At 36.1% G+C, this 22,167-nt stretch overlaps 1 protein-coding gene across 3 annotated transcripts in view; it reads right to left on the reverse strand.

The window, feature by feature from the left end:
- Positions 1–22,167, reverse strand: part of CADPS2 (calcium dependent secretion activator 2) — a 567,688-nt gene that overhangs the window by 112,229 nt on the left and 433,292 nt on the right. For 2 of the 3 annotated variants that reach the window (XM_054559726.2, XM_054559723.2), the window contains exons 15-17: positions 18,116–18,179; positions 14,862–14,985; positions 12,881–12,901 (exon numbers count right to left, since the gene is read on the reverse strand). In XM_054559726.2, coding sequence (XP_054415701.1) covers positions 12,881–12,901; positions 14,862–14,985; positions 18,116–18,179 — 209 coding nt within the window. The remainder of the gene's footprint in view (positions 1–12,880; positions 12,902–14,861; positions 14,986–18,115; positions 18,180–22,167) is intronic. The other variant, XM_024250127.3, reaches the window with a different exon arrangement.

Consider the following 22,167-nt stretch of genomic DNA (forward strand, 5'->3'; position numbering starts at 1 on the left):
CTGATTCAGTAGGTCTTGGATGAGTCCCAAGAATTTGCATTTCTAACAAGTTGCCAGGTGATGCTCATGATGCTGGTGTAGGAAATGCACTTCGAGAACTACCAGTGGTTATGAAAAACAAAGTTAAAAACAAAGGTGACCTACGTAAACTTTGATTATTTCCTCCTTTCCCTGAAATCAAGCTGTACCTTTATATAAACCTCATTTCAAGTAAAAGGTGACTTTTTCTGCAGAATCTGAACTGACTGCCAGATAGGATAGTGTCCACATATGGGCAATCCTATATATAAATGAAAATAATTAATCCAGGATGGTATAGCCTCCCGATAGGTATTTAAAATCCACACTAATGCCACATTTGTTTGAAAACAATAGGTCTGTGGCCTCCTAATTCCATGGCTTCCTTTGGGACCAACTCATTTAATGACCCTGCCATTTAAAGTAAGAGTTGCAGTTAATATTTCCCTGGAATTACCCATGCTAATAATATAGTGCTTTGGAATAATTGTTTTGTCATCACAGTCACATTAACTACTTTACCTAGATTATCTTTCGCATCGGTAAATTCATTGTAAGCCAATGGCCAGCTGTTGAACAAAGGAGAATTGGCCACTAGAGTATAGGCCAATGACAGCTGGGCTGAATCCAAACTGAGCAGTCTCCATAAGCCAACAGTAAGTGCTGACCCATGAGTGGTGAGCCATAAAATGTCAGATACATGTGAGGTAAAAGTCAGTGACTCTGTGAGACTATGTTGGGGTGGAATACTGAGGCATAATCTCCTCTAAAGATCTTAAAGTAAGAGATGATAGTGATGGAATTACAGAGAATAGATTACTAGAACCCACAAGCAAAAATTAATATTTGGTTTATCATTTGTCACAGGCTTCAATTCTTACATGATTTATAAGAGGTGGGAAACACATTCGGCCCAATTTGAGTTTTATTAAAGTTGTCTTTTCATTGAGACCTTGGCTCTCCCAAAGTTTATGAAGTAAGAAAAGCTAAGGTCTCACAGGGACGAATATGTCTACAGCATTGCTGGCTGCAAAGACTATGAAGGCTTGAGGGAGAAGAAAGTTTTCTATGCTGTCTACTTACTTCGCTCTGGATAGCTCTGGATATAACTGTGTTATAGGATTTTAATTATACCATAAAATTTTTCCAGTGGTAATTTTGCCAGCTAATTGTGTAATAGCTTTTTTTTAAAAAATTATTTTTTTGGACAGGGTCTTGCTCTGTCACCCAGGCTGGGGTGCAGTGGCGTGATCACGTCTCACTGCAGCCTCGAACCCCCAGGCCCCAGGCCCCAGGCCCAAGCAATCCTCCCACCTCAGCCTCCTAAGTAGCTGGAGGAGTGCACGACCACGTCCAACTAATTAAATTTCTTTTTATACAGACAGGGTCTCACTATGTTGCCCAGGCTCATCTCGAATTCCTGAGCTCAAGTGATCCATCTTTATCGGCCTCCCAAAGTGCTGGGATTACATTCGTGAGCCACCATACTCAGCCATACATTTTTTTAAAGATTGATCTTTGCTGGGTGCCATGGTTCATGCCTGTAATCCCTGCACATTGGGAGGCCGAGGTGTGTGGATTGCTTGAGTTCAGGAGTTCAAGACCAGCCTGGGCAACGTGGCAAAACCCTATCTCTACCAAAAATAAAAAATAAAAAAAAATCCAGGCATGGTGGTGTGTGCCTGTGGTCCCAAGCTACTCAGGAAGCTGAGGGTGGAGGATCGTTTGAGCCCACCTGGGAGGCAGAGGCTACGCTGAGCCGTGATTGCACCAGTGCACTCCAGCCTGGGTGACAGAGTGAGACCCTGTCTCAAAAAAGACTGTTCTTTAGCCATGTCATACACACAATATATGTGTATATACACACATACACATTCAGTAGCTGAAACTGATGAATAGTCCCCTCCCTGGTGGGTTGTTCTTTATATATACATTGTATTCATTTTTTTCTAAATATTATTCAAATTCAGAAACTGAAAATCAAATACTGAATCACATAAAGTCTATAGCATCTTTAGTATCATGCCTATTCCTTCCTGTTTTTTAATTGCACTTACCTAATACACTCTTTCCATGTCATTTGTTTTATTCATAAAAGGAGGACCAACACGCCTCCACTCTCACTTCCTGCCTGATCCTTGCTTTAACTCTTTTTTTTCATACTCAAGGAGAATGTTTGCCTGTGAACAATGGGGATACAGGCAAGGCAGAGCACAGCAAGGCACAAGATGAAGATGGTCTGTTCAGTGGGCAATGGCAGGGGACAGGGACTCCAGAGGCTTGTCAGCTGCAAGGCAAGCAAAGGAGAAGGAAAGAGAAGATATTTGGAGACAGTAACCACATATGAAATATAACATTTGAAAAGATTTGCAGCCTTGGGTGATGAGAAATGAGTCAAAAGATCTCGATGTCTCCATGTATGTCTTTGTTTCCTTTGATACGTAATCAAGGTCTTCTAGGGCATGCTAAGATTTAGAGAAAGTCTCCCAATTGGCAAGTGTAAAAGACCAGGTTTACAGAGTAGGTTGGGCTTAGTGCCACCTTGAATATTTCTACAGCTCTAACATCACAAATTTGCCAATCACTGTGAATGTGTGTGCATGCATTGATGCCTCATGGATATTTTAAAGGGCTCCTCTTTGAAATTAAAATATAAATGTGTCTTTTAAAAAGCTTCAATTAGGCCTTTTAATTTATTGCTTGAAACTATATGGTCACTTAGCTAGGGCCTACAAGTAATGAACCCTTCTTAATTTGCCAAACTATTTCATCTGTGCAGTCTTTGGGTACTTATAAACCCTGTTGATAAATAAAGAGGTAGAAACCTGTCAGTTTTCATCACTCTAGTTTTGTACGATTGGAAAAGACTTTTTCATACACGTAACCTACTCAGATTAACAAGGTGCCATGAAAGCCATGCTGCTATGTCTCTTGGTGTACCTGTTGGCACCTGTTAGTAAGTAGATGAGAGGTCACCAGTTAGTTGCTTTCAAATTCAGTCTTTGGAGACTGACAAACTCTATAAAATTGCTTGCGAAAGGAAGAAGCCTTGTTATTTCAAGACTACATTTATCTGTGAATCCCATTCTATATAAAAGTAAAAAAACAACAAGTACATGACACACTGTCAAGTGAGCTGAGCAAACTGACATCCTTCTTGAGACCTTTTAGAAAACAGGTGTTGAACACTTGTAATGAGATTTCCATGCATCTTCAGAGGAAGTAGGAAAGATTCTAGCAAGAGCTGTTCAGAGTGTTACAGATCATGGCCAAGGAAATAATTCCGAATAAGGAACAAACTAAAGAAGACATTACATAAATGCTCTCTCTGTGTGTGTGTGTGTGTGTGTGTGTGTGTGTGTGAACTTTTTCTTTTCTTTTTTGAAAGACACATATCCACCAGACAGAAGTATTTTGAAGTATATAATTTTTCCAGATCCTAGGGAATCTGGGATATATTTAATTAACTATTTCTGATCCGTTATCTAAGTGTTTTATTTATTTCTATGTAGAAAATGAACTGAAATGGGGGCACACTATGTTTTATAAGAAAGTTAAAACAATTTTAACTCAGATATTTGACAAATTTGGAAAATCATCTAAGAAGTGAGAAAGTGAAAATAACCATTGGGGATAATTACAATAAAGAGTACTAAATTTATAGTGGTATTTTCTTCATTGCATTTAGATCTATAATCTCTCTGGAGACCAAGTTTCTATTAGAGAGGAATTGAGTTGATCTGTATCCATTAAATAAGCCCATCTTTCAAATAACACTTCCCAAACACTGTATCATTTTACCACTGATTTGTCTCCCATCTTTGCTATAGATGAAGTATATCAGGCTCTCATTTATAGATGGATCTGACCCTATGCTTCTAGTCTGTCTGCTGGATCATGGGCTTTGGTGATGGCTTTGTAACTTGTCTTAGATAACACTTTTTTTTCTAAGTTGACTTATTCAGTATACTTTATTTAAATTTTAAGATAAATTTATCAAGTTCTTTAAAAAACTAGAATTTTGATAGATACTGCAATGAATTTATACATTAATTTGAGGGAAGAATTTATATCTTATATTATTAAGTCATCCCTCCTAGGTCATGGAATAGCTCTATCTCTATCTAGATTACTTTCTATGACTTGTGAGTTTCAAAATTTTCTTCATAGAGGTCTATAAAGTTTCGCATGTTTTTATCAAAGCTAATTCCTGGATACCTTACAGTTTGGTTGTTACTGTGAAAGTTATCTCATTTTTGTTAATATTTTTTAGCTAGTTGATTGATGGAGTGGAGCAGTGGTTCTCAATGTGTGGCCCATGGACCACTGGAAAGACCACCTAAAACCTTTCAGGGATCTGCAAGATCAAAATTACTTTCATAAATAATACTAAATGTTTTTGCCTTTTACATCCTGTTGACATTTACACTAATGGTGCAAAAGCAATAGTACGTAAAAATCATTGTTGCCTTAGCATGAATCAAGGCTGTGGCTGCAAATCATAATTGTCATTGTATTCTTTAACACCATGCACTCAAGTAAAAGAAAAAGCCAGTATCATATAAAGCTGTACTTGATGAAACAGTAAAAATATTACTTTGATTAAACCTCTGCCCTTGAGTGTATGTCTCTCTCTCTCTATATATACACACACATACATATATATATATATTTTGAGACGGAGTTTTGTTCTTGTTGCCCAGGCTGGAGTAGAGTGGCGCGATCACGGCTCACTGCAACCTCTGCCTCCCAGGTTCAAGTGATACTCCTGCTTCAGCCTCCCGAGTAGCTGGAACTACAGCCATGCACCACCATGCCTAGCTAAGTTTATATTTTTTTAGTAGAGATGGGGTTTCTCCATGTTGGTCAGGCTGGTCTCGAACTCCTGACCTCAGGTGATCTGCCCACCTCGGCCTCCCAAAGTGCTGGGATTACAGGCGTGAGCCACTGCACTCGGCAGAGTATACATTTTTAAATAGTATGTGTGACAAAATGGGAAGTTTGCCTAAAGCACTTTTGCATATTTAAGTACAATGAATGACTGTCTCAAGGAAAAGTATTTGTGTGACTATTTGCATCCAGGGCATCTCTCCTCCCCACACTTACAGAATCATTTTTGGTAGAAAAGAGTACTGACAACGTATAGTTATTCAGAGTTGGCTATTTGGCAGATATTTTCTGAAAAAACAAATGAATAAAGTAAACATGTCACTTTAAGAAAAACAACCAGTGTTTGTTACCACAATGCTATTATTAGAGTCTTCAAGGAAATTAGAATTTTAGGAAACTTGTATCTGTTATAAACTTGATAGCTTCTCAATACTTTAAGATGTTTCTGATGAGAAGGGTGATATTAAAAGTGGTGATATTTTTAATATAATACTTGCTAATATAGGGATAATTCAGAAAACCAATATTTTCCAAATAATATATGAAGTTGAAAAATCATGCACATACACAGCTTTTTTTTTTTTTTAATATATATCACAAAACTAAGTTTCAATTTGGTCCCTATCCAGGTGATCACACATACTGGATCAGCACAGCTCAAGCAATGAGTTTTTACAAATCATACATGTATTGCTTTATAAACTAAAACCTTGAACAAATTTATAATGTCCTAAATATTCTAAACAAAAAGACAACAGGTTATTGTCTTTGTTTTAAAGCAAACAATTTGTATCTAACAATTTGTCCCTAATCAACAGGTGACTTAGAAGCAGAAATGGTCACAGAGGTTTTACTTTTAGGCCAAGTTCTCATTATCCAAGCCACACTGTTCAAAAAGCTGAATGGAAATTCTTTAATTACCCGTTCAATTCTTTTTAAGGTGAGGATTCGGTTTAAGATACAAATTACCTTTTGCCATTGTCGGTGCCTATGGGACCATGAAATTTCAGGTCTATTATTTAGGTGTTAGAAACTTCAGTTCGTGGAGACAGACAATACTCAAAATTCAAATTAACTTCCTACAGAGCCACATAAAACTCTTATAGAGAAAATTGTTATATCATCTTAGAAATATTAGTAAAAATTATTCACCACTAACAAAAAATTGCCACAAACTGTGCAGTTTTTTTTAATAAACACATGGCCTCTAGACACAAACATTCTTAAGCCGAACAGATTTTATTATTTATTGCTATCGTGTACAATGGAGTGTTAAATTAAAACGCCACCCAGATGACACACACATCCTAATGACATAAGGACTGCCACAGTACAACTTCTCCTCTCAAAGACAGTAGGCACTCTGGGCCTCTGGGAAAGCATCTCTACCCCACTCAACTAAGGCTCTGAAAATAAGAACACGGGGGTTAAACCTGGGAACCTGGCAACTAGAAGGCCAAGAAAAATCCTTACCTCCCAAAGACTGCTTATTCATTCCATGCTACCTCTTGTTCAGGGCACCTCCACATTTCTAGGTTCACCATAAGCCTAGGTACCAAGTCTATGCAAAAGATCTCATGTCCAGGCAAGTCCTAAGGAGCAGTCTCCCCTTTTATATCTGAAATCACAATATGCTATATAATTTTCAGGAAACAGTAGGAACTGTTATCAAATGTATGACTGCGCTCTTGTCTGTGAGAAAGTCTTTGAACCAAAGAACAAATTGATTCTTCTTTTAAAATAATATCTAATTTGCATCAACAAGGCACATGATTTAAAAAACAATTAGGAAACATGATGCTTCAGTGTTATCTTTGCATGCCAGAATTGTAAGTAAAAAAAAAAAAAGATCTCACTATTATTTAGCTAGTAGGTTAGTGATAAAATTAAAGCAAAGGAGAAAACTAGCTGATTTTTAACAGGGTAAGTCAAAGATTTCTTAACACAAAAGAGGCAATTCAATGAAATGGTAGCATTTTATAACCCTAAGATTAAAAAGAGCTGCTTTCTAGAAATGTCCAGTTTTCAAAATAACTGTTTCTATGAAACATGCAAATAATTCCCAAGAAAGAAAGAGGACATTTAGAGGGAAGTCATTTGTTTTATTTAACCCATTATGAAATTTTAAAATCCCTTTATTCTGCAAATTTGTGCTGCCAGTGGAGAATTGGAAAAATTCCCAATGGAAGAGAACTATGATGATGGAAGAGAACTATGAGTCACCATTAAGCAGCACACTGAATTACAAAAACAATCAAAACAGGCTAGATTACTGGGCATTGTTAATGTAACTGCTATCTATAACCTCTGGCTTCTCTGATCAAGCATTAGCGCTTCCCCCACTTCTTCCTGCCTTGATAAGAGCATGAAATTATGGCTTAATTTTTCCAATCCTGTTATTTTAGTGGTTAGTTTTTGCCCTAAATTTTAATTATTCAGTAATTGGTTTGAAAGACTTTTTGCAAGCCAGCTTGCCAGTTTATGGATGTTCTTTCTGCTATTATGTAGCCTGATAAATTCATTTATTTATCCAATAAATATTTACTGAGTACCAAATATGTATGTGCTGGGCACATCTCTTGGCACTGTGGATAAGAAGTTGTTAAAATGCGGCCGGGGCGCGGTGGCTCACACCTATAATCCCAGCACTTTGGGAGGCCGAGGCGGGCAGATCACGAGGTCAGGAGATCCAGACCATCCTGGCTAACATGGTGAAACCCCGTCTCTACTAAAAATACAAAAACTTAGCCCGGCGTGGTGGTGGGCGCCTGTAGTCCCAGCTATTCGGGAGGCTGAGGCGTGAACCTGGGAGGCGGAGCTTGCAGTGAGCCGAGATCCAGCCACTGCACTCCAGCCTGCGCGACAGAGCAAGACTCGGTCTCAAAAAAAAAAAAAAAAAAAAAAGAAGTTGTTAAAATGCAAAATCCTCTGTCCTCCTGGAACTAACATTCTAGGACAATAAGTGGGATGAATGCACTATACATTGTGTTTGATTACAATAAGTGCTGTGGAAGAAAATAAAGCAGGAAAGGGGGATAAATCTTCTGGGCTGGGGGTAAGTTTTGCAAATTTTAATCACTTTCAACACCTGACATCATGAGGAATGTGGGGGAAAATAACAAGATTTTAACCCAGTGCAAATTTAACTAGACAAGCTCGTCAAGGGTGGGGAGTGTAAGAAGAGATCAACAGACAGATAGTGGGCTCTGAACCTCCCACTTACTAGCTATGGGACTGTAGACACACTATATAACCTCTCAGGTTCAGTTTTCTGAGAAGAAGTAATAATAATGATACTATTTATTGCAAAGTATTGTCTTAAGAAGTAAATTGAGTTGCCTGTAATCCCAGAACTTTGGGAGGCCGAGGTGGGTGGATCACAAGGTCAGGGATTTGAGACCAGCCTGGCCAGCATGGTGAAACCCCCACTCTACTAAAAATACAAAAATTATGCGGGAGGCAGAGGTTGCAATGGGCCGAGATTGTGACACTGCACTCCAGCCTGGGTGACAAAGGAAGACTTCATCGGGGTAGGGGGTGGGGAGGGAAACAAAGAAGTAAATTAGTTGATACGTCACATATGAAGTGCTTAGAATAGTGCCTGGTATATAAGCATTTTCTCTTTTTACTAAATAATTATCATTATTTTTGGAAAGAGTGGCTTTTATTAATATTAATCCTTGGCTTTTGTGATGCAGCTGAGGTGTTTATCATAAAATGCCATTACTTTGAATCAGTCTTGGAGGCATGGCAGCCAGTGAAAAGAATGTGAAGAGAGCTCTGGTGTCTGAGAGATGCGAGTATGAATCTCATGTCTGCTCAGTTTTAATGGCAACAGCAGGACCTTGTGCAAGTTAATGCTTTTTTTCAGAAGTCTCAGTGAACTCTCCATAAAATACCTATTTTGTAGAGCTATTTAAGTAACTAATGAAGCAGTATAAATAGAAAGCCTTTGGGACAGGCCAGGCACTGTGGCTCATGCTTGTAATCTCTGCACTTTGGGAGGCCGAGGCTGCTGGATCACCTGAGGTCAGGAGTTCAAGACCAGCCTGGCCAACATGGTGAAACCTCATCTCTACAAAAAATACAAAAAATTAGCCGTGGTGGCAGATGCCTGTAATCCCAGCTACTTGTAAAGCTGAGGCAGGAGAACCACCTGAACCCGGGAGGCGGAGGTTGCAGTGAGTTGAGATCATACCAGTGCACTCCAGTCTGGGCAACAAGGCAAGACTCTGTTAAAAAAAAAAAAAAAGAAGAAGAAAACCTCTGGGACACATAGGCAGTCAGTAGATGACAAAATTATGATGAATTTTGGGTAGATCTTTACTCTTTTCTAGAGGGTATAAACTGAGGAAAATTATTAGAATGCTCAAGAGACTACAGTGTCAAAGTATTATCAAGCCATTTGAGTTCTTTAGTTCTTTCACATGTAATTGATATTTTCATTGTTACCCACTTTTAAAAGCATCACCCCACCAAGAACACTTACAAGGTAACCCTGCTAGGTTACCTTGCTATCAAATGCAAATAACGTGATATAACTAATATATATAGTATATTTTTTGGAGACAGGGTCTCCTTCTGTCACTCACGCTGGATTGCAGTGGCACAATCATGGCTTACTGCAGCCTTAAACTCCTAAGTTCAAGCAGTCCTCCTGCCTCAGCCTTATGAGTAGCTGGGACTACAGGTATGCACTACTATACTTGGCTAATTGAGGTGTGTGTGTGTGTGTGTGTGTGTGTGTGTGTGTGTGTGTGTGTGTGTGTGTGTGTGTGTGTGTGTGTGTGGAGATGGAGTCTCACTACGTTTCCCAGGCTAGTCTTGAACTCCTGGGCTCAAGTGATCCTCCTGCCTCAGCCTCCCAAAGTTCTGGGATCACAGACATGAGTCACCATGCTCTCCCTGGAATATAACAACATTTCTAAAAAACCCCTATCTTCTGTTACTTCAGAACACTCTTAAATTTGGTTTTCCCTTCAATCAATTTAAATTACATAAATTACATTGATTTTTGTTTTTTGTTTTTTTTGAGATGGAGTTTCACTCTTGTTGCCCAGGCTGGAGCGCAATGGCACCACCTCAGCTCACTGTAACTTCTGCCTCCCAGGTTAAAGTGATTCTCCTGCCTCAGCCTCCTAAGTAGCTGGGATTGCAGGCATGTACCCCCACACCCAGGTAATTTTGTATTTTTAGTAGAGACAGGGTTTCACCATGTTGGTCAGGCTGGTCTTGAACTCCTGACCTCAAGTGATCCACCCATCTTGGCTTCCCAAAGTGCTGGAATTACAGGCGTGAGCCATTGTGACCGGCTGATTTTTCTCTTTTCTAAGCAAGCATTTAATTTTAATAAAAGTATATTTCCTAGAGTTGCTGACCTGTACAGTTGACCAGTGGTATGGATTGCTAAGTCACTGTGAGGAGAAGATTTCTGTTTGGTGGAAGCAAGGTATATAGGGGACAAGTCTCTCTTGTTCTCTCCTTTCTTTAAGGAGATCAGGCAACTCCACACATTGCCTCTGCCCCAGGCTTTCAAAAAGGGGCACTCTGACCCTTTCATATCTCCCAGGGGAAGAAGCGTAGCTTCTGGAGGTTAAGGATCACCTAAGTCCAGTCCCAGCTGGCTGAGTTATTTACTCCATGGCAGCTGGAAAGCCACGAACAACCCTGAACTTCTTGTTTGTAAACTAGGATGAAAGCTGTTTTTACAACAGGAATGTTGTGGGGGAGAAAAATGCCTTAAGAGGTTTGAAAAAGTTTGCTAAAGAGCATCGGATTGTTGCTATTACAATGTGCTGTCATAAGAGGGGATAATCAGTCCCATATTTTTTTCTAATTCATTTTTCTCTAAAGTGCACTTAGCAATCATTGTAGGTGTGTTCTTTCTCCTCTTCGTGGCTCTGAGTGTTTTGTTCCTGTCACTTTCTGGGGTCAAATATTGAGAAAGGTAGGAAAAAAAAAAAGAAAGAAATAGAGCCCTTAATAGAAGACTTCAGTTAAAAACAACCCAAGCAAACTTGCTTATAACATTGCATACAAAATCTGACCAAAATGAGAAAACTAGGATTAGGAAGTTTCATCACTTGTCTCTCGCTTCATTGTTTTCAGATGGAACTAACTAATCTCCTACCTCTCTCCAAAGTCCAGAGTGCCTACTTTGTGTCAGCAGGCACAGTGGGTGCTGGGAATACAACAGTGAACAAGTCAGTAAGGACCCTGCCTGCATGGTGCTGAAGAGAAGATAGAGAGGAGAAACAGAACATAAAAGGCACATGTAGTTAAATGAATAATTGTGATAAGGGATGCAAGAAAAAAATAATAGAACGTTAAAAAATTCAGCGACTCAGCGAACTCTTTCCCAGCAATTTCCTGATGGGATTTCATAACCCCTGTTCATTCCTGTGATTAACAACTTTCAAAGTTAATAACTGCTTACTTTTTATTTAATAGCATTTATGCTTTTTATTCTGTTATTTTCAAGAGTGATAAAGGACGATGGTCTTCTTTTCTTGTTGTAAGAGCTCTTCAAATATCTGTGACAGCTTCCAAGTAAGATTAGTGGATATGCTTAAAACATAATGCATACCATTCATACAGCCTCAGGTTTTTTGCTTTAAATTTGTATCAAAAATATTGCCGAACTTTTAGAGATGAATGGCCTACACTTTACCTACAAAGCATTAGCAATCATTCTGACAAAATCAAAGCATTTTCAGTATTCCTAATTAAAATGATCTAATAGAAGCCCTGAGAAAAAGAGAGCCATTCATCAATGACAAAACATCACGCTACCAACAGCAATGGAAACAACAAAATGAAAAAGGCAATCTACAGAATGGGAGAAAATATTTGCACACCATACATTTGAGAAAGGGTTCATATCCAAACTATTTAAGTAACTCCTATAACTCAACAGCAGAAACCCAAATAGCCCAACTTAAAAATGAAAAAAGAAACTGAATAGACATTGCTCAAAAGACATACAAATAAATGGCCAACACATAAATGAAGAGGTGCTCAAGATCACTAATCTTCAGGGAAACGCAAATCAAAACCACAATGAGATATCATCTCATGCCTGTTAGGACGACTATTATTTAAAACGAACAAACAAACAAACAAAACAAGAGATAGCAAGTACTGGCAAGGATGTGGAGAAAAAAGAACTCTTGTATACTATTGGTAGAAATGTAATTAGGTGCAGCCACTATGGAAAATAGTATGGAGGTTTCTGTAAAAATAAAATATGGAACTCCAAAGGATTCAGCAATCTCACTTCTGGGTATACAACCAAAAATTTGAAATCAGGATCTCAAAGAGATATCTGCTCTCCCATGTTCATTGCAGCATTATTCATTGAAAGCAACCTAAATGTTCATTGAGAGATGAATGGATGAAGAAAATGCATAATATACATACAATAGAATATTATTCAGCCTTAAAAAAAGGAATTTCTGGCTTAGTAGTAAAATAAGCCAGTCACAGTACATAATAACACATGATACCACTTATATGAGCAATCTAAAAGAGTTAAACTCATAGAAGCAGAGAGGAGAGCAGTGACCGCCAGGGGCTGGGAGAAGAGAACATGAAGTGGTATTATTCATAGGGCACAAAGTCTAAGTTATTCAAGATATATAAGTTCTAGGGACCTATTATACAGCAGAATGCCTATAGTTAACAATATATTACACTTTAAGAAATTGCTAAGAGGGTAGCTCTTGTGTTAAATATTTGTATCATAAAATATTAATAATAATAAAGAGGGCAGGAGGAAACTTTTGTAGGTGATGAACAGGTTTATGGTAGAGATTGCAATGATCGCTTCACAGCTATTTACCTCCAAATTCATCAAGTTGTGTACATTAAATATGTACAGCTTGCCTGTCAATCATGTCTCAATAAAGTGCTTTAAAAATATCACACCACCACATGAGAAATAATGGCTTGTGCATGCAGAAATATTAATTACCTGTTTCCTTTTCTGCTGGGCCTAAAACATAAGAAAAGAGAATTTAGGAGAAAAGCAAACTCTACCCTTGTTGCTCATATAATGTAAAAGACCACTTTCTTTCTAACTTAAGTTTGATTTGGTTCTTAGTCTAGTCCTGAGGATAAAACATAAATACTTTTTTTTTTTTTAAGAAAAAAGTAGGGGGAGAGGGAGATGATGAAAAACATAGAAGTTTTTCTCACCTAATGAGCAAGCATTTTGTTGTTGCTATTTTTTAAAGAAGACTGCTCAGCATTCCTACCAGAGTGGGTTGCTAGGATCCATTTTCCAGAATATTCTTCCATTAGACCAGAGATAAGAGATAAGTGACTTCAGAAAGGGAAAAGGTAGGAGAGTTTCCCGCTCACTGTCCATTGGGCCCTACCATAGGCTTTTGTCTAACAGAGACTTGTTTTTATGTGTACAAAAAAAAGGTTCTTTATCCATTTAAAATGGATTCTATGGCTATAAAATACAAAGATAAAGTGTACTGCATATATCTTTTCTGTATCCTTGGACAAGTTAATAGTCAAAAATAAGAGCAAAGTGATTCTTACAGGTTTTTTTGGGTAGAGTATATAACATTTGCATAAAACAATACAGTGTTTATTGAAGTTCCCCACAACTTTTATCTTTGCCAGATTTGAAAGGCTTTAATATGTCTATCTTAGTATCATTTCTTCCAATCTGTGTTAGAATACTCAATACTCCCAAAACATGAAAATTATTTGAATGAGTATTTAAGACTGAAACCCAACGTGTTTATCTTCCACTTTCCCCGAATGATCAAATGTTCATTGCTTTTGCTTTAACACAACATGATATCATAATTAATGAAGTTAAAATGGTAACTAAGGAGGTTTCATGTTGTTACTCTCGTGATATAATATTGGTTGCTATGGTGATGAGATGGCTTTTTTGTTAATCACTCAGGAGGTTGGTTATCGTATGCTTGTTAGAAAGCTTGACCAGATTTGGAGAGAAGAAAGGAATAATAACACAAACAATTATTATCAATCTTTTTTCCTACCTGAATTTTGGTAAAACTATACTAATATCAACTGCTTCATAAATTTATGATTCCTTAAGTACCATTTTATATAAAAAGTTACTAAAATTTTATAAAGGATGACTTACTTTTATTTTCAGGTAAGAAACTTTTATTTTCAGATAAGTATTTAACATTAACTGCATTTTTTCCCTCTATTAGTTCATCCTTCATGTATTATTATGTAAGCCAGTTTTATGACAATTTGAGCAAAAAATTTGAGGCCTTTCTGTTACTTTTAATTACATAAATTAATGTTGTTGAATAAAACTGTTGAATAAAAGCTGATTTTGTGACTTTGCCACAAATTCCAATCTACTTATTTCTAAACATTTAAAAAATTAGTATCCTTAATGAATAAAGCCTGAAGAAAGAAAGAAAGAAAAAAAGCACAGTTCTCTCAAGAGATCTAATCTTTCAAATGCATCAATACATTGCAAGCAATTAAAAACCGAAGGAAGTTCTATGAGTTTATTTCAGCCCTCAATAATCAACAAGTTTCTTCCTTTTCTGAGGGATACTGCAGAACAGAAAATAAAATTACATAATACTACACTGTTACTGATCAGGAAAGATTTTGCTGCCTATAGTTTAAATGTTAGACATACTTACAGTACTGCCAAAAAATACAACCCATGAAAATACCTTTTGGTTTTTTGAAAACTCAAAATAAGAACAAAGGACAACTTAAGCACGAATCCTGGGTCTTTCATTCAAGCAGAGTCCCAGGAGGCATATTAAAGCAATGAATAGGAAAAAGCTCTTCAGTTCACCAGCTGAGATTTTAATGAGACATTTCCCTTTGCCATGGCACAGGATTGTTCAGGAAAGGAAAGGACTTCTCATAGAAAATTCAGTTAATAGGCATTGTTGGCTCTCACTGCCACTTCGACAATTGCTCACTGCACTGACCTTCTATTTTGGCATATTCTGTGAGTCTAGTGTAATTGATTAAGGCAGCTTTCTCGAGACATTTTCTGACCACTTTCTTCACCTCTTCTGCTGGTATGGGAGTGGCAATATCTTTCATTAAAACCTGGAGAGAGAGGAAGTGGAAGGGTGAGGGGCAGGGTTGGGGACAGACAGAAGAAAAAAGACAGATGTTGCATAAAATAAATACTAAAGACAAATTACACAAATTGTCCTTGATCTGACTATTACTAGCGAGAGGGGTCCTAGGTAACTTGTGGGGATGTAATGGGTCTGCAATGCACTTCCCAACTGGGAACGTAATCCTCCCACCTTAGCTCCTCCTAAGCCTAATTTATGCATATCAAAACCTCCCCTAGACCAGGTCACCATTCAGTGTGGCTGTCACTTTTCCTCCAGGGACCCATGACACCATTAGAGCAGCTGTTTCAGATCAAGATTACAGTTCTTGGGACAAATAATAAAGTTTGATTTGCACATCCCTAATTTAAAAGCCTTGAGTCTTTTGAGCAATATATTTGAGAACAATAACAAAAATTCCATTAAGAATAAGCATAATCTTTGAGCTCTGAAAAAAAAAAATCAAGACCTCTAATCTCACTAAATTTTAATGATTGTGATTTGCTGGAGATACCACGGCAGTGTATTCAAAGAGGCAGGAGAAGAACTCTTTGCCTTAGTGAAATGAATGCGTATGGAGTATCGAATGTTAAAATACATAAAAACTTTCTATGGTTTGAAAAAATAACTGATTATTCTCTGTTGGGCTCCTAAAATGTGTTTTTGGACTTTTCCTTTAAAAATGTTATTACTGGGCAAGGGGAAAATGCAATTACATCCAGAATTCAAAATGTAATGTATTTATAAACACTGTTACATTGACTCATAATTTTCTTTAAAACCTTCATAGTGATAAAACTGCTCACATTAAGTTTTGATTACACTATTAGTAAAACTATCTTTCTGCATAGTTAATGCATTTATTCTTGCTTTACTTTCATTCAGATTACAAAATATTAAGTTTTGATTACACTATTAGTAAAACTATCTTTCTGCATATTTAATGCACTTATTCTTGCTTTACTTTCATTCAGATTACAAAATATATGGCAGAATGTTAATATAGAGAAGACAATGCTTTTGTGAGTGCTCTATTTCTATGTCTTATATTGAAAGGAATATTGAAAGAACATGAAAACATCCATTTCATGCAGTATTATTTCATTCTCTTGTAAGTCAGCCTCAGCACTAAGGATTTTATCATCCCTGATTTATTTAATCATCCAAGTATCAGTGACCTTTGACAACATTTTTTAAAGGCTACTTATTGATGACATTTTAAATATTTTGTTAGGCAAGGTTTTCTTTTTTGAAAACAGCAAACTTTATCATTCTCTATCAAATTCAATTATTCTGACAAATATTTAGCACTTTAATTAGCACTGCACATTAGACTTTGCAGCCAGAAAAATCCTTTTGTGCATAGTAAAAAATACACATGCACCATTAAATGTGATTATTACTAAACTTTAAGATTAATTTTGTTTCATATGCGGAACCACGAATGTTACTATTATACTTCCCATGGCAACAAACTTTACATATCGAAATGGCTGTTAAAATTAGAATGGATATGTCTGCCAGGTAATATTTCATATTATCTGGGAACCAGAAACTTACTTTTTGGCAAAGTACAGGTAAGGGGCTGGCAAATGCAAAAAGGGAGATGCCAACCTCAATTTCATGCTGCATCCCATGTTCTTCCAAGGTATCATAGGTTTCAATAATTCACATGCATATTTTTGTTTTACTTTTCGATATCAGTAAGTAAAGAGAAATAAAAATGAAGAATTGACCCTTAACATTTCTGTCTCAATTCAGCAGGAGATGTGATCAGTGACTGTAACTGGAAGAAAGGTCCCTGTTCATCCTGCCACCTGTCAATGCAGGGCAGGAGGGCATCCTGCTATCACTAAGTCTTCCCTGCTAGGGGGCAGAAAGGAGGCTCTGCAATGGAAACCAGGACATGGAGAAGCTGTATTAGGTACCCAGGATGGGATGTTGTTCCAAAAAGTAAAGCAATCCTTAAGGATTTTATTTTATTCATAATACCTTAATGAATAGGATGACATGAATACTTTGAAAAATCTGACTTACGTGCAGCTTTCAGTATTATAAAAATTCTAATAAAACATAATTACAACAATCATATTTCTATCACACAATCCACAATAATCAGGGATAAGATGGGATATAAAAATAAAATTAATCTGTAATCCTAAGATCTCATTTTAATCATCAGTTCTAGTCCTCATCTCCCAAGTTCTTAAATCACTGAAATGGAGATGTAATATCTGGACAATGTCTTCTCTCTTTGCTTTTTAATAGAGATGCTAATAAACAATATAGTATCTAAAATTAATTCAGCAGAAAATGGACAAGATCAAGTGTTAGAAGTCAATAAATCAGGATTACAATAATCAAATTATGAGCTACAGATGAATCTAGAAATTCATTTTAATTCTGGTAAGAAATGGGAGTTGGCCACATTATTTAACTGTTAGCATCTAACAAGTATATGAATAAATTTACAGACAGATGAAAAAATACTGCTCTTTGAAACTTCAGTTGTCATAAAAATAGGAATAGAGAATATATTTTCCTTAAAAAATGATTTTTTCACCTGGATTAAAAGTCTTGTTTGCTGGTTATTTTGTCGGGGAGAAACATTTCTATAATATGTGAATTCATTTAAGGTAACACATACACTGGAATAATTGAAAGAAATTCTGAGATGAATATTGAATGAATGAAATAATATATTTGTGAATGGTAAACGATAAACTTGTTGGCATGAGGACTACGACAGGTAGAAGTACAAATAAAGTTGGAGGATAATAAAAGACAACTGTAAAGTCTGAAAAGCAAAAACAATTATTCTTAACTGAAAAAAAAGTATTTCATGAGGGAAATAAAGAGGTAGGAAAAATGATTACTACCAAAAAGATGCCATAATATGAGGATAGGATTTCAGTGTGAGGCTTCAGAAAGGCTTCAGGGAGAATGAAGTGCTGTAGACAGAGTCTGAATGTAGTAAGAAAAGGTGAGAAACTCATGAATTGTGATGGAATCAGTAGAGAGCATAGAATAATGGGGTCTGTCTCCCTAGTTCAATAACTAAAATACACAGCAACTGAGAAAGCAAATAGTATTTATAAAGTAATGTTCAAACATACCCTTTCAAGTAATGAAAGTGTAGCTTTTAGAGCTCCTTCAGGTCGTCCAAAGGGAAAACAGTACCTTTAAAAACAAAAGAAAGAAAAAAGAGTCAAACATTTAATACCCAAGACTGCTAAATAATTCCTGCTTGTATTACTTGGCATTAATGAAGAACCATGAAACAAACAGAAAAATTATAGCATCAACTCATCCAGGGAAATTTTAACTATTAAAAATTTACCTAACCCTAGGATTTCAAAGACTTAAACAATAAAAGTATAAGCTGTGATGAAGAAGGTTCTAAACATTTTGATGATACTTGTTTTAAAAGAATACAGTAAATAAAAGAACCTCAAGGGTCATGAGTAAAGCAGTAATATGCATTCTGCAATAATTTCTTGTTTAAGAATTGTTATTCAAGTTCTAAGAGAAAATGAAATAATTTCCCCATTTCCTCCTATGGCTACTTGTGGTTTAGGGTGGCCACATATACCACAGCAAGATTCCAGCTCTTTGCTTTGCTGGCATTTGCCTGTCTACCATGATGTCTAATTTTCTACCTCCCCATACAACACACATAAACCCTCTGCAGTTCTTTTGAATACAGTCATTTGTCCCAAATATTTCTAGTCCTACATATTCCTACTGCACAGCAACAAATGGAGGACAGGTCATGGGGATGTTCTGAAATCAGTGTCAGACAAGGCTGGAGAGTGAGTGGGCTACTCAGAATTTCATGGCTACCTGATGGTAACAGGTTTATTGCTCTTTACCAGGGGGTCCTGCTTCAGGTCAATTTCCACTTAAACAATACTGAACATCAGGGCCATTTCATCTTTTTGGAGCTCCTTGCTTTGTTGAACCAGATTCAGCAAAGCACCTCCTCCCAGGACTGCAGTTCCCACCGCAGGATCAAGTGCTATAGGCAGCTGGGCTGTACTTAGGATGGCACCTTGCTCTGACTTAGAAATCTGCAAACTAATAACTTGGAAAGAAGTTTATGTATCTCCATGTCCTTTTGCATAATTCAGGCACTTAGTGGACATATTTTCTCAGATATAATAATAAAATTATATTTCTCACACCATAATTTAAACATATTTCCCCCAAAAGCACATATGTTAAGTTTAACTTGTTTTATACAACTATTTTTTAATAGAAGAGATGGATTTCTCCTTTTTAAAACAAAACAGCAGTTTAATTTATATTAGGATTGGATTTTATATTCGTGAAACTTTCATTAGTCTCATACAGATGCAAATAAATATTATATAAATCTAGTCACTCAAGTTTTTTTTAACCGAATATCACATTTATCATTGTATTTACTGCTAAAAATGTCCTTTCTTAATCTTGCAGCTGTGTACTCTGCTACTCTCCACCCACACGCACAAGAAAGCCATAACCAATTTATTTTGATAGTTTCTTCTGTGCAGTGGTGCTTTTAAGAGCATTAGCAAATTAGCAAAGTACCTTTAATCATTTTATATATTATAAACCTTAATCCACGTTTAAATAAAACACAAACTGGGTTCTTGTAGTCCCCTCCCCCTGCTTAATCTTTTCAGTGTATTTGCATAATCCATCCATTGTCTTCCCTATTGTTTATTTCCACTAACCTGTGGGTGACACATTTTATGAATGGAATGTTACTGATCCCCAGATTACATTTAGCATTTCAGGGCGCTGAGGTCCCACTGGGTATGTTCTAAATTAGCATTAGCTGCCCATGATGTGTAAATAATTCAACGCATTTACAGAGTACAAGTAATCCTGAATCAATAAAGTACAGAAAATAACTACATAGAAGCTTAATTAATCTTTACAAAACAAGTTTTAAAAGAAGAGAAGCATTTTGTTCTGTCTTTCAGGCTAAATATTTTGGGTTTTTACCACTCTGGCAGCTCTATAACAGCAAAGCAAAGTGGAAAACATTCAATTATCAAATAAAATTCAGCCACATTATATACCTAACATGAATAAACTGAAGTCAACCTTATTCCCATTTTGGCAAATTAATTGCACAGATAAATAAACCAGCACAGATTTATCTTATGATTAAGCCCTTTTTGTTCCCTATTTTTAAATACAGTATTTTTTTTTTTTACCAAAGTGATATATACACATAGTTTAAAGAGGAAACTTCTTTTATCTGTTTTTTTTTTAAATGAAAACCAGAAATCCTTTATGTCAGTTCCAGTTTCTGCTTTCTACAAAAAAAAAAAAAAAAATGCTGTCAACTTTTAGCTGATTGTTTTGGTATTTAAACTTTATATCCTTCAACTGTACATTAATATTTTTATTTCTTGATTTTTCAATTTTAAATATTATCCTACTAACTTTCCACTATGGAAGAGAAGTATGTAGCCTTCATTTGTTTCAGGAACTGCACATATTTAAAATATATGGTTTGGTTAAGTTTTGACATATGTATATACTTGTGACTATAATCAAGTTAATTCATGGCCTGCAAGTCTTCCCCCCAGACCACAGGCAACTACTCATTTCCTTGTTATAATTTTGATTAATTTGTATGTCTAGAATTTTAAGTAAGAGGAAATGTACAGTATTTACTTTTGTGGGTCTGATTTCTTTCACTTAGCATAGTTATCTTGTTATTTATTCATGCTGTTGTATATATCAAGAGTTCATTCCTTTTTATTGGTGGATAGTATTCCATTGCATGGCATACACTGTGTATCTATTCCTTGCTGATGGTCATTTGGCTTTCATAGTTTGGCTACTATGAATAATGTTGGTATGAGCAATCATATAAAAGTCTGTGTGGACACATGCTTCCATTTCTCTTGGGAAAAATACCTAGGAATGGAATGGCTGGGTCATATGATAAATGTTTAAATTTTTAAGAATCTGCCAAGTTATTTTCCAAAGTGGGTTGTAGCATTTTATATTCCTATCAACAGCATATAAGAGTTCCAGTTTCTCCACAAGTGTGCCAACACTTGTTCAGTTTTTGTTTTGTTTTGAATTTAACTATACCACTAAGTATGCAGTGGTACCTAACTATGGTTTCAAATTGCAATTCCCTGTTGAATAATGATGTTGAGTATCTTTCCATATGCCTTTTTGTATAATATTCCTTTGGTGAAGTATCTGTTAAAACAATTTTTTCAATTGGGTTAATATTTTATAATTAAACTTCAAAAGTTTTATATATTCTGAATAAAAGTTGACTGTGGGATATGCATTGTCTAAATACTTTCTCCCATTCTGTGACTTAACTTTTTATTCTCATAATGTCTTTGGAAGATCGAAAGTTTTCAATTTTGAGGAAGTTCAAGGTAACTTTTTTCCATTTATGAATTATGATTTTTATGTTTCATTTCAGAATCTTTGCCTAGCCCAAAGACACAGATTTTTCACCCAAGTTTTCTAGGTCTACCTATTTTGAGTTAACTTTTGTATTATGGGTGAGGTATGAATTGAGGTCAATAGTTTGCATTTGAATATCTAATAGTTCCAATACCATCTGTCGGAAAAAAGTATACTTTGCAAATTGCCCTTGCACATTCACTGAAAATCAACAGACCATATATGTGTGTGAGTCTACTTTTGGACTTTCAATAGCATACTATCTTGATTACTGTAGCATTATAAATTTTGAAATCAGTGTTAACATTCTGACGTTGTCCTTTTTAAAAGTTATTTTTGCTATGGTAAATTCTTTGCATTTACATGTAAATTATATTATCACATCAATTTCTAAAAAAAACAATCATACTGGGATTTTGACTGAAATAGCCTTGGATCCATAGGTCAATTTAGAGAGAACTGACAACAATATTGAGTCTTCTGACCCATGAGTACAGTATCTCTCCCTCTATATAGGTTTTAATTTTTCTCAGCAATACTTCATACTATTCAGAGTACATGTTTTACACATCTTTCATCAGGCTGATCCCAAAGTATTTCATATTTTTTGTTGTTATTGTAAATGATATTTTTAATTTCAATTTCTGATTGTTGCCAGTATATAGAAATATATTAATATTTATTTATTATATTTATCACAGGGTGTGGTGGCTCATGCCTGTAATCCCCGTATTTT

Source organism: Pongo abelii, chromosome 6, assembly GCF_028885655.2.
Source record: "Pongo abelii isolate AG06213 chromosome 6, NHGRI_mPonAbe1-v2.0_pri, whole genome shotgun sequence".
NCBI classification, from domain to species: Eukaryota; Metazoa; Chordata; class Mammalia; order Primates; family Hominidae; genus Pongo; species Pongo abelii.